The 19,761-nt window shown below is 39.1% G+C and overlaps 1 protein-coding gene across 1 annotated transcript in view; it reads left to right on the top strand.

Annotated features, from left to right (window-relative positions):
- LOC113879126 (UDP-glucuronosyltransferase 3A1-like) overlaps window positions 1-19,059 on the top strand; it is a 38,700-nt gene extending 19,641 nt beyond the window's left edge. Inside the window, exons 3-7 of the mRNA XM_027520394.1 lie at window positions 2,205-2,319; window positions 6,651-7,182; window positions 12,417-12,648; window positions 16,914-17,133; window positions 17,493-19,059. Of these exons, the coding sequence (XP_027376195.1) occupies window positions 2,205-2,319; window positions 6,651-7,182; window positions 12,417-12,648; window positions 16,914-17,133; window positions 17,493-17,769 (1,376 nt within the window). The 3' untranslated portion in view covers window positions 17,770-19,059. The remainder of the gene's footprint in view (window positions 1-2,204; window positions 2,320-6,650; window positions 7,183-12,416; window positions 12,649-16,913; window positions 17,134-17,492) is intronic.
- Window positions 19,060-19,761: the final 702 nt, after the last annotated feature.

A 19,761-nucleotide genomic window follows, 5' to 3' on the forward strand; every position in this document is an offset into this window, starting at 1 on the left:
CATCAGTTGAATTGGTCATGTGATTTTTGTCCTTCATTCTGTTAATCTGGTATCTTTTATCAATTGGTTTTTGTTTACTGAGGTATCTTTGCCTTCGAGGAATAAACCATTGTGTATAATCCTCTTCATATTCTGTTGAATTTTATTTGCTGCTTTTTTTTGAGGGCTTTTGTATCAATGTTTATAAAGGACATTAGTCTATAGGTTTCCTTTTTTCGTAGTGTGCTTGTCTGGCTTTCCCAGATTGGGAAAGGAGTACATCAAGGCTGGCATATTGTCACCCTGCTTGTTTAACTTATATGCAGAGTACATCATGTGAAATGTCATGTGGATGAAGCACAAGCACAAGCACAAGCTGGAATCAAGATTGCCAGGAGAAACATCAATAACCTCAGATATGCAGATGATGCCACACTTAGCAGAAAGCAAAGAGGAACTAAAAAGCCTCTTGATATAGGTGAAAGAGGAGAATGAAAAAGCTGGCTTAAAACTCAGCATTCAAAAAACAAAGATCATGGCATCTGATCCCATCACTTCACGGCAAACAGAAGGGGAAACAATGGAAACAGAGATAGATTTTATTTCCTTGGGCCCCAAAATCACGGCAGATGGTGACTGCAGCCATGAAATTAAAAGATATTTGCTCCTTGGAAGAAAAGCTATGACTAACCTCTACAGCATATTAAAAAGCAGAGGCATTACATTGCCAACAAAGGTCCATCTGGTCAAGGCTATGGTTTTGCCAGTAGTCATGTGTGGATGTGATAATTGGAGTATAAAGAAAGATGAATGCCGAAGAATTTATGCTTTTGAACTGTGGTGTTGGAGAAGACTCTTGAGAACCCCTTGGACTGTAAGGAGATCAAACCAGTCAATCGTAAAAGAAATCAGTTTTGAATATTCATTGGAAGGACTGATGCTGAAGCCAAAACTCCAATACTTTGGCCACCTGAGGTGAAGGACTGACTCCTTAGAAAAGATCCTGATGTTGGGAAAGATTGAAGGCAGGATGAGAAGGGGATGATAGAGGATGAGATGGTTGGATGACATCACCAACTCGATGGATGTGAATCTGAGCAAGCTCCAGGAGTTGGTGATGGACAGGGAAGCTTGGTGTGCTGCAGTCCATAGGGTTGCAAAGAGCTGGACACGAGTGCATGACTGAACTGTACTGAACTGTCTGGCTTTGGTATCAGGGAAATGCTGGCTTCATAAAACGAGTTTGAAAGTGTTTCCATCTGTTCAACTCTTTGGAACAATTTGAGAAGGAGTAGCATTTTGAGAAGAAGCATTTCTTCTTTAAATGTTTGGTAGGATTTACTAGTGCTACTATTGGATCCAGGGCTTGATTTTATTGAGAGATTTTGACTGCTGATTTAATTTCCTTATGACTTATAAATCTATTCAAATTTTCTATTTCTTTATGATTTACTATTAATTGGTTTTATGTCTCTAAGAATTTTAAAATTTCATCTAGATTATCCAATTTGTTGGTGTACAGTTTTTCACATATTTCTTATAATACTAATTTCTGTATAACTGGCAATGACACCATTTTCAATTTGGATTTTAGTAATTTGAGTATTCGCTCTCTCTCTTTTTTTCTTAGTATTTCTAGCTAAATATTTGTCAATTTTATTGATCTTTTCACCCTGGAAGTTGCAAGCCCTCCATGGACTATGAGTTTCAAAATAATTATTTTAGAAGATTCTGTCAGTGCGTTTGTTGTTTAAATGGAGAGACAGATTTTTGGTGCTTCCTACTCTATCATCTTCCCAGAATCCTCCCCACTGTGTGTTGACCTAATTTTTTTTCATAGCATATATGTTTGCACAAATATATGTATATTATATATGCATTTATATATAACTTAAATACAAAGTATACCACTTACCATGTGTGTATCCTTGACTGTTTGACACCCCATTCATCTTTGTCTTCTCACCTGTTAAATGAGGAATACCTTTAATCAAAGGCTTTGAATGGAACTCTAGCAGTTTAAATTGAATAAAAGTGACTGAATATTTGTAAAGTTCTTAATAAGTATTGTCATATGATTAAAGGAATGAGAGGGCAAGAACAAATTCAAAAAGCAAACATCTAAATATATATAAAATTATTGCAATAAGTACACTATGATATCATGCTAATTTTGGTCTGAGTTATGTGACATATTAAATATTTCCCTGTTGGTGTTTTCTTAGATTTAGAAAAGGAGGAACACTCATTCCAGGTTATCAGTTGGCATTCACCTGGAGATCTTGAAAATGAAATAAGGAAACGTCTGGATTTGTTTGTGACAGAAGCTTTGCACAACAGGTAATTTATTCTCTCAATGAAAGACCTAGTATTTCAGTGATACAAATAAATGGATGGATACATGGATACTGGGAATAAGTTTAAGAGCAGTAGATGAGTTGATGGATAAATGGATGGAGAGAAGGAAGAATGATATGGGGTGGTGGGTGGATGGATGAAGCAGATGATTTTCATACTATCTAGTCTGTATATTGTCCTTTTCCCATGAAAAACATGAATTTCTACTTTTAGTTGTGGCAGATAGTTGTGAGGGATTGTTGCTCCTGGATCTTGTTGGTGATACATCACTTACAAAACTTTGTGTATACTCTCCCCAACACAGAAGGAGGGATAGACAACCTAATTTATCATTGTTGGTAAACAAACCCTACCCACCATTTTATACTTATTTTTTCTCCATTCTCCTTATATAAATTCAAGAATGGAAAAACACTCATCATGAATATTGATTTTTTTTTCATACCTTGAAATGTTGCTCTTTTAAATACATTAAAAATACCTCAAATACTTTGATGAAGCACAGTGAGAGATGAGCCTGAGAGTTTTTGTCATCACCTGGGATGTATAGAAAGTTCTTTATCTTTGACATATAAGAGGAAAGACAATATCCATGCCTCAGTTGGCTAATTTCAGTGGCTTAACCCACCCCCCTTCTTTCTTTAAAAATTCTACTCACTATCAAAGTTGTGTTCAAATCTTTTTCTTAAAACTTTCTTACTCTCTAAAACTAGAAGATCAAATTCTCTCCACTTTAAGACATCTGATCTAAAGTACTCATTTGAAACTTTGTGTTGTTAGGCCTATGTTTTTTAAGTCTATGTCTTGTTTCTTCTCTTGCAACTTGATTTCTTTGAAGACTGGTTCTACACACACACACATGTTAAATATGGTGGAATATATGGAGCACAAGGCTTCCCTGATGGCTCAGACTGTAAAGAATCTGCCTGCAATGCAGGAGACTTTTCAATCCGTGGGTCAGGAAGATCCTCTGGAGAAGAGAATGGCTACCCTCTCCAGTTTTCTTGCCTGGAGAATTCCATGGAAAGAGGAGCCTGGTGGGCTATAGTTCATGGGGACACCACACAGTGTCGTCTTGTAATCTTTTTCAATGAATCAACTTAATTTCAGATAGGATTAATGTTCTACTTTTGAGGACTTTGTACTTCCTATTTTGAATTTACCCTGATATTTGGCAATCATTCTTTATGTAGAATCTTTAAAAAATATAATAGAGGATAATTTCAGCTAATCACCGTCCCTCAACGTTGATTCTAAAGAGCAGGTAGAGATCTGAATATTGCTAATGAATTATCAACCTTATTGGCCTTCTTTAAGTGGGCTGACATGGTGTAGTGTTGTACAGGTTATGGGTTTGCTGAGCCATTGATTCTTTCAGTCCTTTGCTATACTAGGAGGCCCACAGGTCTTCAAAATACCTGTACCTGTGATCTCTGGTCACAAACATTCTTGTCTATTTCTCCCTGGGCTATACAAAAAGAATCATTTTCTTTGCAGGCAGTGATGGAAAAACATTGATGGAGAATAGTTCCTGGAATAGGGTAATAAATGGGTCTTAATTCGGTGTCAGTAAAAATTGAGCATTAACTTCTATAAATACCCCGGTGAGCATAAAGTGGAAAGGCTGTTAACAAGTTTCAAACAAAGTTTCATTTATGTTTGTTCTAAATCATTTAACTTTACATTAGAAAGATATAAATCTCATAGTGGTTTTGATTTGCATTTCTCTGATAATGAGTGATCTTGAGCATCTTTTCATGTGTTTGTTAGCCATCTGTATGTCTTCTTTGGAGAAATGTCTATTTAGTTCTTTGGCCCATTTTTTGATTGGGTCATTTATTTTTCTGGAATTGAGCTGTAGGAGTTGCTTGTATATTTTTAGATTAGTTGTTTGTCAGTTGCTTCATTTGCTATTATTTTCTCCCATTCTGAAGGTTGTCTTTTCACCTTGCTTATAATTTCCTTTGTTGTGCAGAGGCTTTTAATTTTTATTAGGTCCCATTTGTTTATTTTTGCTTTTATTTCCAATATTCTGGGAGGTGGGTCATAGAGGATCCTGCTGTGATGTATGTCAGAGAGTGTTTTGCCTATGTTCTCCTCTAGGAGTTTTATAGTTTCTGGTCTTATGTTTAGATCTTTAATCCATTTTGAGTTTATTTTTGTGTATGGTATTAGAAAGTGTTCTAGTTTCATTCTTTTACAAGTGGTTGACCAGTTTTCCCAGCACCACTTGTTAAAGAGATTGTCTTTAATCCATTGTATATTCTTGCCTCCTTTGTCAAAGATAAGGTGTCCATAGGTGCATGGGTTTATCTCTGGCCTTTCAGTTTTGTTCCATTGATCTATATTTCTGTCTTTGTGCCAGTACCATACTGTCTTGATGACTGTGGCTTTATAGTAGAGCCTGAAGTCAGGCAGGTTGATTCCTCCAGTTCCATTCTTCTTTCTCAAGATAGCTTTGGCTATTCGAGGTTTTTTGTATTTCCATACAAATTGTGAAATTATTTGTTCTAGCTCTGTGAAGAATACCATTGGTAGCTTGATAGGGATTGCATTGAATCTATAAATTGCTTTGGGTAGTATACTCATTTTCACTATATTGATTCTTCCAATCCATGAACATGGTATATTTCTCCATCTATTAGTGTCCTCTTTGATTTCTTTCACCAGTGTTTTATAGTTTTCTATATATAGGTCTTTAGTTTCTTTAGGTAGATATATTCCTAAGTATTTTATTCTTTTCGTTGCAATGGTGAATGGAATTGTTTCCTTAATTTCTCTTTCTATTTTCTCATTATTAGTGTATAGGAATGCAAGGGATTTCTGTGTGTTGATTTTATATCCTGCAATTTTACTATATTCATTGATTAGCTCTAGTAATTTTCTGGTGGAGTCTTTAGGGTTTTCTATGTATCCATTTCACACCAGTCAGAATGGCTGCAATCCAAAAGTCTACAAGCAATAAATGCTGGAGAGGGTGTGGAGAAAAGGGAACCCTCTTACACTGTTGGTGGGAATGCAAACTAGTACAGCCACTATGGAGAACAGGGTGGATATTCCTTAAAAAACTGTAAATAGAACTGCTTTATGACCCAGAAATTCCACTGCTGGGCATACACACTGAGGAAACCAGAATTGAAAGAGACACGTGTACCCCAATGTTCATCGAAGCACTGTTTATAATAGCTAGGACATGGAAGCAACCTAGATGTCCATCAGCAGATGAATGGATAAGAAAGCTGTGGTACATATACACAATGGAGTATTACTCAGCCATTAAAAGGAATACATTTGAATCAGTTCTAATGAGGTGGATGAAACTGGAGCCTATTATACAGAGTGAAGTAATCCAGAAAGAAAAACACCAATACAGTATACTAACGCATATATATGGAATTTAGAAAGATGGTAACAATAACCCTGTATACGAGACAGCCAAAGAGACACTGATGTATAGCACAGTCTTTTGGACTCTGTGGGAGAGGGAGAGGGTGGGATGATTTGGGAGAATGGCATTGAAACATGTATAATATCATATATGAAATGAGTCGCCAGTCCAGGTTCGATGCACGATACTGGATGCTTGGGGCTGGTGCACTGGGACGACCCAGAGGGATGGTATGGGGAGGGAGGAGGGAGGAGGGTTCAGGATGGGGAACACATGTATACCTGTGGCAGATTCATTTTGATATATGGCAAAACCAATACAATATTGTAAAGTTAAAAAATAAAATAAAATTAAAAAAAAAGAAAGATATAAATCTCATGTTCAGTTTAGAATTTGGATTCTAATATTAGTATCAGATCAGATCAGTCGCTACAAGCTATCAGATGCAGGATATATAAGATGGTTTTAAAAAAAAGCAAAATCATCATCAGTATTGATGGACTCTGTCATGAAGTTACTTCCACAGCTTGGCTGGGAAATAAGACAGTTGCTCATAAGTCAGTATACAGATGAAAATAAAACAGAACATCACAGAATATATCAAATAGACACGGAACCACGAGATTTGCTACAGAGATGGCTCCCAAAGCAGAAGGACCTTGAATTGGCATGATGGTGGGTGAATTTGGATTGGTCAAAGAAAGGAGAGGGGAAGAAGTGAGTATATTTTAGGAAGTAGAAACACCTGGACCAGAGTGGTAGAGTAGAGGATATTTCTTGGACAGTAGTAAAATTGGTGGGTAAAAATAGGCTGTCAGATATGGTCTTTCTTAACTGGATATTTTCTTTGAGCTGAAGATTATCCTAAATATTGTGAAATTAAGACCTCCAGTGAGTATTTGTTATTAATTTTTTTTTCTTACAGAAAAAAATCTGAACACTTTGTAAATTTAATGGAAACACTTGGGACTCGATGCAGTTATCTGCTAAGGAGACGTGATATCATGGATTCCTTAAAGAATGAGAACTTTGACCTGATAGTTGTTGATGCCTTTGACTTCTGTTCATTTCTAATTGCTGAGAAACTCGGGAAGCTGTTTGTGTCCATTCTTTCCACATTAGTTAGCAGACTGGACTTTGGCCTGCCAAGCCCCTTGTCTTATGTTCCAGTATTTCAGTCTTTCCTAACTGACCATATGGACTTCTGGGGTAGAGTGAAGAATTTTCTGATGTCACTTGTTTTCTCTGTGGAGCAGTGGAAAATACACTCTACCTTTGACAACACCATCAAAGAACATTTCCAGGAAGGTTCTAGGCCAGTTTTATCTCATCTTCTAAAGAAAGCAGAGCTGTGGTTTGTCAGTTCTGACTTTGCCTTTGAATTTGCTCGGCCTCTGTTTCCAAACACTGTGAATGTTGGAGGCTTAATGGTCAAACCTATTAAACCAGTACCACAGGTAAGTAAAACCTGAGAGTGTGGATTTCATGCAGAGGTCTTCAGTGTAGAGTTGGTGTCTGCTCCTGCCACTGGGATCCTGGAATTTAAGTAGAGTGAGATAGGCAAAACCCCTAGTATATAACTTTTAATTTAATTTTTCTATTTTGTATTTTATTTTTCTGTTGTTAAGACACTTAATATGAGATTTACCCTCTTAACAAGTATTTAACAGTGCAATACATTATTATTGACTATAGGTGTCATGCTATATAGCAGATTTCTAGATCCTCTTCTTTCTGCTTCACTGAAACCCTGCCTCCATTGAAAAGTAGCTACCCATTTCTCCTTCCTCCAGTCCCTGGAAACCAGCTTCCACTTTTTGTTTCTATGAATTTGGCTATTTTAGATACTTTATATAAGTGAAATCCTGCAGTATTTGCCCTTCTGTGACTGACATTTCATTTAGCATGAAATGAACCTCAAGATTCATTCATGTTTTCACATATTGAAAAATTTCCTTGTTTACAAAGCTAAATAATACAAACTAACTGTATGTTTAAACTGTTGTTGTTCAGTCACCAAGTCACACCCAACTCTTTGTGACCCCATGGACTAAAGGCAGGTTGAAGGCAGAAGGAGAAGAGGCTGTTTATACTACAGAGGATGTTTATTCTACATTTGCTTTAACCATTCATCTTTTGATGGACATTTAGGTTGTTTCCACATCTTGGCTCTTGTGTATAGTGCTTCAGTGAACATGGGAATATAGATATCTCTTTCAGATCATAATTCCCATTCATTTATGTATATACACAAAACTAGGATTGTTGGATTATTTTATTAGTTCTATTTTTAATTTTTCGATGATTCTCTGTATTATTTTACATAGTGACATTCCTGACAATAGTGTGTAAGTGTTGCAACTTTCCCACATTTTCAACATATGTTGGTTAATATATGCTTTATGTATTTAGGTGGAAGATCCCCTGTGGAGAAGGAAATGGCAACCCACTCCAGTATTCTTGTCTGGGAAATCCCATGGACAGAGGATCCTGGCAGGCTACAGTCCATGGGATTGTAAACAGTCGTACACGACTTAGTGACTAAACAACCAAACAACATCATGTTGGGTGCATATATATTTATAATTGTTGTATCTTCTTCTTGGATTAATCCCGCAATCATTATGTGATGTCCTTCTTTTTCTCTTATTATAGTTTTTGTTTTAAAGTCTATTTTGTCTGATGTAAATATTGCTACCCTGGTTTTCTTTTGATTTCCATTTGCATGAAATACCTTTTTCCATTCCCTCATTTTCAGTCTGTGTGTGGTTTTAGATCTGAAGTGAGTCTCTTATAAGAAGAATATATATAGGTCTTGTTTTTGTATCCATTCAGCCACTCTATGTCTTTTGTTTGGAGTATTTCATTCACTTACATTTAAAGTAATTATTGATAGGTATGTACTTATTGCTATTTTGTTAATTGTTTTAGGGTTGTTTTTGTTCCTTTCTTCTTTTTTTGTTCTCTTCCATTATAATTTGATGATTATCTTTAGTGTTATGTGTAAATTTCTTACTCTTTGTGTGTGTATCTATTATAGATTTTTGATTTGTGATTACCATGAGGTTTGTATATAGCAACCCATTATGTGATTATTTTAAGTTGCTAGTCTTAATTTCAAATGCATTTTATCAAGTCTGATTTTTTACTCCCTCTCCCCTCATAACTGCTTTCTTGCAATATATTTTACTTCTTTTTTGGTTTTATGTACATCTTAACTGCTTGTTGTGGAAATAGATGATTTTACTACTTTTGTCCTTTAGTATTCATACTGGCTTTGCATGTGGCTGATTTACTACCTTTACTGTATATTTGCTTTCACCAATGTGTTTTTCCTTTTGTAATTTACATGTTTCTAATTGTGGCCTGTTCCTTTCTGTTTTGAGAGGCCCCGTTAACATTTCTTGTAAAGCTGGGTTGGTGGTGCTGAACTCTCTTAGCTTTTTGCTTGTCTGTAAAACTTTTGATTTCTCCATCAAATCTAAATGAAAGTATTCTTGTTTGCAGATTTTCCCTTTCATCACTTTAAATATGTTGTGCTACTCCCTTCAGGCTTGCAGAGTTTCTGCTGATGAATCAGCTGATACCGTTACGGGAGTTCCTTTGTACCTAACTTGCTGTTTTTCCCTTGATGCATTTATTGTTCTCTCCTTAACTTTTGCCATTTTAATTACAGTGCGCATTGGTATCGTCCTCTTTGAGTTAATCCTTTTTGGGACTCTCTGTGATTCCTGTACATGGGTGTCTATTTCATTTCCCAGATTAGGGAAGTTTTCAGCTATTATGTCCTCATAAATGTTCTCTGCCCCTTTCTCTCTCTCTTTTCCTTCTGGACCACTATAAAGTATTAGTATGTTTGATATTGTCCCCAAGGTCTCTCAAACTGTCTTCACTTCTTTTGATTCTGTTTTCTTTTCCTGTTCAGCTTCAGTGATTTCCATTACCCTGTCTTCCAGTTCACTGATCCATCCCTCTGTATCATCTACTCTGTCAGTTCCTTCTAGTGCATTTTTTCACTTCAGTTAGTGTATTTTTCACCTCTATTTGGTACTTCTTCATATTTTCTAACTTTTTGTTAAAAACTTCTAACTTCTCAGTTTGTTTATCCATTCTTCTCCTGAATTCTATGATCATCTCTATGATCATCATCTTGAATTCTTTTCTTTATTTTGGTAGATTGCTTATATTTACTTCACTTAACTCTTCTGGTAGTTTATCTTATTTATGAAAACTTGCTTGGATCATATTCCTCTGAAACTTCATTTTGCCTAATTTGCTATTTTCATTTCTATGTACTTGTTAGGTTGGTTACTTTTCCTGACCTTGGGGAAGGGATCTTTTGTAGGAATAATCCCATATGTCACAGCAGTGTACACCCCTCTCCCTGCTTACCAGAGCTATATTTTCTAGGACTGTCCCTTGTGTGGGCTGCATGGATTCTTCTGTTGTGGCAGGTTGACTACTGTGGATGGTCTGGTAGGTGTTGACTTGACCCTGGTCCAGTTGGTTGCCAGGCCTTGCTTTGTGGGGCAGTTGGCAAGCTGCTGGTTGGCAAGGTTGGGTCATGATGCCACTGACTGCAGAACCCCAGGGGATCCTGGAGCTAATGCTGGCTGACTGGCCACAACCAGTTCTTTTTAACTTCTAGTGAAAATCCTGGTTAAAGCAGTAAGACCAAAAAAAAAAAAAAAAAGGAACAAAAATCATATATATTAGGAAGGAAGAAATGAAACTGTTTTTATTCACAGATAACAGGATGGTCCATGTAAAAATCAAAAAAAGTCAAGAAAAAACTCTTGGAACTAATTAGTAATTATAGCAATGTCACAGAATATACGTTTAATGTACCTTTCCTATATACCAGCAATGAACAGGGGGAATGTGAAATTTAAAACATAATATTATATGTTGCATGCATACTCAGTTATGTCCAACTCTTTGAAACCCCATGAACTGTAGCCCACCAGGCCTTTCTGTCCATGGGATTATTCAGGCAAGAATAATCATTTACCTTCTCTAGGGAATATTCTTGACCCAGGGATCGAACTTGCATCTCTTGTATCATCAGGCAGATTCTTTACCACTGCACCACCTATATTAGCATTCTGCAAAATGAAATACTTAAAAATACATCTAATAAAATATATATAAAATTTGTATAAGAAGACATACAAAACTCAGATGAAAAAAATCAAAGAACTAAATAAATGGAGAGATATTCCATGTTAATGGATAGGAAGACTCAGTATTGTCAAGATGTCAGTTCTCTTCAGTTTGATCTAAAGATTCATTGTAAATCCCAATCAAAATCTCAGTAAGTTATTTTGTGAATATTGACAAACTGATCCTCAAATTTGTATGGAGAGGCAAAAAGCTTGAAGAGCTAATGCAATATTGAAGATGGAAGAACTGACATTACTCAACTTTACCACTTACTGTGAAGGACAGTAATCAAGACAGTGTGGTTTTAGAAAAAGAATAAACAAATAAGATGCACATGAATTTAGTCAACTGATGTTTGACAGTGGATTAAAGGCAATACCATGGAGAAAAGATACTTTTCAACAATCAGTGCTGGAGCAACTGGACATTTACTTGCAAAAAAATTGAATCTAAACCCAGACCTTACCTTCTCAACAAAGATTAACTAAAAAATGGGTAATATACTTAAATATAAAATGGAAAAGTATAAAATGCCTAGAAGATAACATAGGAAAACATCTAAATGAAATAGAGTCTGGTGATTACTTTTTAGACATAAAACCTAGGATATATTCTATGAAAGAAAGAGTTAATAAGTACATTAAAAGAGTTAATAAGTATGTTAAATTGAAATTAAAATTATCTGTCCTGAGAAAGACCTTGTCAAGAGAATCAGGAGAGAAACCACAGATTGGAAAGAAATATTTGCCGAAAACCTACCTGGTAAAGACTGATGTTAAGAATATACAAAGAATACTTAGAACTCAACAACACACAAAAAATCAATTAAAAAATGGTCCACAAACCTTAACACATACCTCAACAAAGAAGCTATACAGGTTTCTAAAAAGAATATGAAGAAGACACACAGCAGAATATTCTCCCAGCATGTCTACCTCAGTCCCCAGAAGGCCCACCAGGCCCTAATGGGCCAGGACGGCAGACTGCACTCCCCCAGGCTCTAGCTCCTCTGATCTGACATTTGAATACTCCTGAATGACCATGTCTGCCTGGATCTAGAATGAGGGTTGAGGATGACTCTGGTACTGGGGTCATGTTTTCAATGAAGAAAGAGATTCCCACCACTTCAACTTTCCTCTTCCATAAAACATTGTGATACACGAAAGCTCTGGGTTGAGACATGGGTGCTGCAGTCTTAAGTACCTCATGTGCAATGTGCACCATTATGGTGGCTGGTTACCTAAAGCTCTCTTCACATCCATTTGTGAGTGAGTATTTAAAGTGTTTATATGGGAAAATGTGTCCCAAGGTTTCATAAAAATTTCTTCAAGGCCATCTATCCAGAGGATCTGAGCCTGGTGCAGAGGGCACTGAGCTGTCTTAGAGGCTATGAGAACAGTTTCAAGGCAGTGAACTCTAACTGTTAACAGGAGAGTATGTTCAGTAAATAGATGATTTTCATCTTTTGGCTGTCTAGGCTTTCCCTGACAACATTATTCACCTCCTTTCCTTTCCTACCTCTCTCCAGGAACTTGAGAATTTCATTGCCAAATTTGGAGACTCTGGTTTTGTCCTTGTGGCCTTGGGCTCCATCGTGAGCAGATATCAGTCCCAGGAGATTCTTAAGGAGATGAATGCTGCCTTTGCTCGTCTCCCTCAAGGGGTGATTTGGAAATGTAAGCCTTCTCATTGGCCCAGAGATGTCAAATTGGCAGCAAACGTAAAAATCATGGACTGGCTTCCTCAGAATGACCTCTTGGGTAAGGACTTTCCAAGTCTACTTCTCTCGTCCTTATGTTATCTTTGGGGTTCATTAGGGTTCTGACATCTAGTTAGGCAGTCCTGTTCACATGAGAAGAAGCAGCTGATAAATGAAGGTAAGTATTCCAAGGAATGGAACAGCCAAACTGGAGTTGTTGAGAAATCAAGCTATACTTCCAAAATGTCCCAAACAGCATTTCCTCTTCTTCTCCATTTCTGATACCTGCAGCTGGAAGTGGTATCACTTCCAGTTTATTTTGACCATACCTTATCTGGCACCAAAGAGGGTTGCTCAAACACAATCCAAGATGATTTGTCAACAGTTTGTCTGAGAACTCATATAAGGGGGCATATTGTCACTGTCTCCCATGGTCTCTTGAACCCTTGTTCAGCCACGTTTTTTGTTGTTGCTCAATTGCTACATCATGTCCAACTGTTTGCAATCCCAAAGACTGTAGCATGCCAGGTTCCTCTGTCCTCCACTATCTCCCAGAATTTTCTCAAATTCATGTCCATTGACTTGGTGATGCTATTGAACTACCCTCTGCCACCCCATTCTCCTTTTCAGCCACGTGCCATTATACAAACATATATCTACACATATTGATACATTCTCCTTAGTACCACAGGTGTGAGCAACTCATACCTTTACAAAGTTGATGCTGGTGGTGTCTGAGGGTGTGCTATAATGTCTACATGCCAAACTGAGTAATCTCATAGCTGGTGATTTGGTTCAGCAAATCCTTTGGTAGTTGAGAGCTCATTACATCCAAAAAGGTTTTCTTTGTCTCTTTACTGTTTTTTGGATACTCCTCACTGTCACATTGACTGAATCAGAGGGTCATAGCCAAAATTGTGGTTCAAAAACATATTGGGGAATTTAAGATAGAGAGTTCTGAACACTGACTTAAGAAGGCATGGGGTAGGGAAAAGAAGTCCCCCTTCCAAAGAAACCAAGTGGATTCTGATTCACATCCCTATTGAGAGGCAGAGTTTGAAATGAACTCTTCACTAACACTTGTTTTAGTTTTCTGTCAATAAGGGTATAGACTCAAAAATGACAGAATGATCTCAGTTTGTTTCCAATACAAACCATTCAGTATCACAGTAATACAAGTCAATGCCCCAACCACTAATGCCAAAGAAGCTAAAGTTGAACGGTTCTATGATAACCTACAAGAATTTCTAAAACTAACACCAAACAAAGATGTTCTTTTCATCTTAGGGGATTGGAATGCAAAAGTAGGAAGTCAAGAGATACCTGGAGTAACAGGCAAGTTTGGCCTTGAAGTACAAAATGAAGCAGGGCAAAGGATAACAGAATTTTGTTAAGAGAATGCACTGGTCATAGCAAACACCCTCTTCCAGCAACACAAGAGACAACTCTACACATGGACATCACCAGATAGTCAATACTGAAATCAGACTGATTATATTCTTTGCAGCCAAAGATGGAGAAGATCTATACAGTCAGCAAAAACAAGACTGGGACCTGACTGTGGCTCAGATCAGAAACTCCTTATTGCCAAATTTAGTCTTAAATTGAAGAAAGTAGGGAAAACCACCAGGCCATTCAGGTATATCCTAAATCAAATCCCTTACGATTATACAGTGGAAGTGACAAATAGAATAAAGGGACTAGGTCTAATAGAATGCCTGAAGAACTATGGATGGAAGTTCGTGACATTGTACAGGAGATGGTGATAAAAAGCATCCCCAAGAAAAAGAAATGCAAAAAGGTAAAATGGTTGTGTGAAGAGGACTACAAATAGCTGAAAGGCAAAGGAGAAAAGGAAAACTATATCCAACTGAATGCAGAGTTCCAAAGAAAAACAAGGAGAGATAAGAAAGCCTTCCTCAGGGATCAGTGCAAAGAAATAGAAGAAAACAATAGAAAAGGAAAGACTAGAGAGCTCTTCAAGGCAATTTGAGATACCAAGGGAACATTTCATGCAAAGATGGGCACAATAAGGACAGAATAGTATGGACCTAAGAGAAGCAGAAGATATTAAAAAGAGGTGGCAATAATACACAGAAGAACTATACAAAAAAGATCTTCATGACTCAGATAACCACGATGGTGTGATCTCTCACCTAGAGCCAGACATCCTGGAATGTGAAGTCAAGTGGGCCTTAGGAAGCATCACTAGGAGCAAAGCCAGTGGAGGTGATGGAATTCCAGCTGAACTATTTCAAATCCTAAAAGATGATCCTGTGAAAGTGCTGCACTCAATATGTCAGCAAATTTGGAAAACTTAGCAGTGGCCACAGGACTGGAAAAGGTCAGTTTTCATTCCAATCCCAAAGAAGGGCAATGCCAAAGAATGCTCCAACTACCACACAGTTGCACTCATTTCACACACTAGCAAAGTAATGCTCAGAATCCTTCAAGCTAGGCTTCAACAGTACATGAACCAAGAACTTCCCAGATGTTTAAAGTTGGATTTAGAAAAGGCAGAGGAACCAGAGATCAAATTGCCAACATCTGTTGGATCATAGAAAAAGCAAAAGAGTTCCAGAAAATCATCTACTTCTGCTTCATTGACTACACTAAAGCCTTTGACTGTGTGGATCACAACAAACTGTGGAAAATTCTTAAAGAGATGGGAATATCAGATCACCTTACCTGTCCCCTTGAGAAACCTGTATGCAGGTCAAGAAGCAGCAGTTAGAACTGGACATGGGACAACAGACTGGCTCAAAGGAGGAAAGAAGTAGGTCAAGGCTGTATATTGTTACCCTGCTTATTTAACTTATATGCAGAGTACACATGTGAAATTCCAGGATGGATACAGCAGAAGCTGGAATCAAGATTGCTGGAAGAAATATCAATAACCTCAGATATGCAGATGATACCACCTTTATGGCAGAAAGCAAAGAGGAACTAAAGAGCCTCTTGATGAAGGTGAAAGAGGAGAGTGAAAAAGCTTGCTTAAAACTCAACATTCGAAAAACCTAAGATCATGGCATCCAATCCCATCATGTCATGGCAAATAGATGGGTAAACAATGGGAACAGTGACAGACTTTATTTTCTTAGGCTCCAAAATCACTGCAGATGGTGACTGTGGCCATGAAATTAAAAGATGCTTGCTCCTTGGAAGAAAAGCTATGACAGACCTAGGCAGCATATTAAAAAGCAGAGACATCACTTTGCCTACAAATGTCCATATATGGTTTTTCCAGTAGTCATGTAGGGATGTGAGAATTGTATTGTAAAGAAGATTGAGCACCAAATAATTGATGCTTTTGAACTGTGGTGTTGGAGATGACTCTTGAGAGCCCCTTGGACTGCAAGCATATCAGTCAATCCTAAAGGAAATCAATCCTAAATATTCATTGGAAGGACTGATGCTGAAGCTGAGGCTCCAATGCTCTGTCTACCTGATGCAAAGAGCCGACTCATTAGAAAAGACACTGATGCTGGGAAGGATTGAAGGCAGGAGGAAAAGGGGCAACAGAGGACAAGATGATTGGATGGTATCACCAACGTGATGGATATGAGTTTGAGCAAGCTGTGGGAGATGGTGAAGGACAGGGAAGCCTGGCATGCTGCAGTCCATGGCATCGCAAAGAATTGTACACGACTGAGTGACTGAACAACAACAAAAGTAAGGGTGGGGTAGGCAAAGAGGAACTGGAAATAATGAAACGTATGGTCCATTATTCCCTACCTTAAAGATTTCTCATAAAATTGAGGAGAAAATACTTGTAGTGTTAAGTTTTATAAATGCCACATGAGTTGTTATGTCAATGATAGTGTTAAGAATTCAGATAAATGAGAAATGAATGGGTAGTGGAGAAAAGAGGGAGGGACCTAGAGAGCAAAAGATCAAGTGAGCTAAAGACAAAGAGACAGAAAGAGAGAGAGAGAGAGAAACAGAGACATAGAGAATGACTGTGTGAGAGAGTAATAGAGAGAGAACAGAGATGAGAAGCAAAGAGACAGGGTAGAGATGGATGGATGGATGGATGAATAGGTGGGGGGAGGAATATGCCTTGCTTATCACTCTTCTCTGAAGCTTTCCCTGGGTTCTGAGTCTTAGATGGATTAGGGCTGAGGTGAGAAGTTTCTGTACAGAGACAAGAGCAGAATCTGTGTCTTAGAATATTCACCCTTGAATGTGTCCTGAGGTAAGTCAGTAAATTCATTTTTTTACAGCATGTTGAGATCCCTTTTTACATTCTTTTCGCCCTTGTTACTTTCCTTGTTGTCCTGAAACTTTCATCCTGAGGTGTCCTGCTCTCTTTCTAATTTGCAACAGCGCACTCTCACATCCGTCTTTTTGTCACTCATGGTGGGATGAATAGTATCATGGAGGCCATCCATCATGGCGTGCCCATGGTGGGGATTCCTGTCTTTGAAGACCAGGATGAAAACCTGCTCCGAGTAGAAACCAGAAAATTCGGTGTCTCTATCCAGTTAGAGCAGATGAAGGCTGAGACATTGGCTCTGAAGATGAAGCAAGTCATGGAAGACAAGAGGTGTGCAGCTCTTGGGGCTTGTGGTTCCTTAATGCTTGATGGAGGCGTAAGCCATGATGGGCACCACGTGGGTCTTATTGCAGTAAAAGCTGAAACTTCCAGGACACAGAATAATATGGGTGTACTTTTATATGTTAGCACTTTCAGCACTAATCATGGGTCTTTGCATGCAGGAATCAATTTGAACTTTTCAAGCAGACCCAGTTGGACAGTGGCAAGACCAGGCCAACAATTTTCCTTGAAAGGAAGTTTTCTGTGCCTATGGTAGAAAGTGTGTGTGTGCATGTGTGTGTGATACAAGGTCTCTAAGAATTCTGAGACCACTTGAGTTAACAACTCCCCTCTGTCTCTGCTGACAGGTACAAATCTGCCGCAGAGGCCGCCAGCATCATCAGACGCTCACAGCCCCTGACCCCTGCCCAGCGGCTGGTGGGCTGGATCGACCACATCCTCCAGACAGGGGGTGCAGCCCACCTCAAGCCCCATGCCTTCCAGCAGCCGTGGTATGAGCAGTACCTACTGGACGTCCTCTTGTTCCTGCTGGTGGTCACCCTGGGCACCGCGTGGCTCTGTGGGAAGCTGCTGGGTCTGGTGGCCAGGTGGCTGTGTGGGGCCAGGAAGCTGAAGAAGGCCTGAGGCAAAGTGGAGCCTTGGAGAGGGTGTGCTGGGGAGCCACTGGCTCTTTGAAGTCTTCCCCCAGCACTGTACTTGCCTCCTCCCCTTCACTCTTACTTGATGATAGAACACGCATTTCCCTTGCTTTTTGTCTCTGTTTAGAAATCTTTATGAAGAACGCTTGGGGTGCTTTTTAAGGATACTGCGGTAAAGAATACATCACATGCAATTTACCATTTTAATCATTAAGAAGTAGTTCAGTGGCATGAAGTACATTCACTCAGCTGTGCAAACATCATTATCCTCCAATTCCAGAACTCTACTCATCTTTCCAAACTAACATTCCACACAGGTTAAATGATACCCCGCCCCCCAGCTTTCCTTAACCACCATCAAGGTTCTAGCAGCCCATGTCTACTTTTGTGTCTGAATCTACACTTGAGCTTCTGGATTGCCCCAACCAAGGGACGCCTCTCCTCAGCCCAGCCTGCTCCTTCCTCCCTTGTGATCCCTGCACATGGTGCTCTGATCACTCAGCCTCCCTTGTCCAGGAGGCTTCTCAGGCTCTTTCCCCGTTTCCCTTTCACTTTTCATAAAACTCACACGACCTGTTTGGTCAGTTTTTCCTTGTCCGCCTTCCTCTTGCATTTCCTTTTCATCTCATCTCACAGCTCAGGAAGCCTGGCCTCTGTCCTGCAGGTTAGCAGGGACACCCCTGTGAGGACTTGGTCCCCTCCTGCATAGAGTACCTCCTTCTCTCTCAGGCCTGGAGCCTGTCTTTGGTCCACAGCTGAGGCCACCTGTTGCCCATGTTTCAATGTTCCGTCATCAAGATCCCCACTTGAATAATTAGGGTTACGAAAACCTAAGTGGAGAAATGGAACCTCCATGCAAGGCTTGGGGCCTTAGGTCCAGGAGCCATGGCTGGCCCAATCCTCTTGATACAGGAAACATTCCATCTGCCATCCCACCTAACAAAGAACATCCCTACATGTGGTAAACACTTAGGGATGACATTCAGTTCCTAGTAACAGAAGCTAGAAAAAGAGTGGCTTACGCACTCTGGAATTTCAAAGTGTTTTTTTATTTCCTGGACACAGCCTGGAGACATGTGGTGGAGAGCTGGGATGGTGACTCATCCTGCTGTCTGTAGCTTAAAAAAAATTTTTTTTTGAACACCTGTCCTGTACTGTTCTTCTAAGTTGCCTTTCTGGTTTGTTGCTCTCATGAAATATTTCACCTTTGGTGATCCTGACTTCCTGTTTGCTTTTGCATTCTGAAATGGAATTAAATTCCTCCTTAAAAGTTTCATCATGTGGTATCCAGTGGATTAAAACACGATGAAGAAAATGTTAGAAACAAGAGATGGTCCTGCAACTGCAATTTTGGGTTGCTTAATTCTGGGTTGTTAATCACATGTCGAAATAGTTCAAAGGAAAACATGAAGCAGTTACTATAAATGCTCCCTGCAGAAATAGGAAAAGACCCACATCTGCCAATGTTGGGACGGGGTCTGCCTGGTTGTATGGAGAACTGGGTGCCCGGTGTCTACCCAGTTCTGTGAGTTCTTATGCTGCAAGGGAGTCCCACACAGTCAGGAGCATGTCAGATGCAGAAGTGAGTGTGTCTGTGTGTGTCAGAGATAAGGTTTTATTTCTATAATTCTTAATGAAATCTCATAAACTGGTCTCTGACATAAATTTTTTGAGGGACAGACATGCAGCCCTATCTGGGTTGTCACTGGAATGAATTTATTTGTCCCCCTCACAGGCAACACAGGGACCTAAGGATGAGGCTCCCTGGCTGGTAACTCCTCTTTCCTGCTCTCACCACAAAATCCTCCCTGACGATCAGGTAACTCAGTGAAGCCAACCCTTTCTGCTGCTTTCTAGGCTCTGTCCCAGTCCAGGAAATCTGATCAGTAGCAGTCCGTGAGCCAGAATGAGGCCTCCAGCTTGTTCCCTTCAAGTATCCTCTGCAGGGCTGGCTGCCAGCATGGCCTTGATAGCATGG

Source organism: Bos indicus x Bos taurus, chromosome 20 (genome assembly GCF_003369695.1).
Source record: "Bos indicus x Bos taurus breed Angus x Brahman F1 hybrid chromosome 20, Bos_hybrid_MaternalHap_v2.0, whole genome shotgun sequence".
In the NCBI taxonomy this organism is placed as follows: Eukaryota; Metazoa; Chordata; class Mammalia; order Artiodactyla; family Bovidae; genus Bos; species Bos indicus x Bos taurus.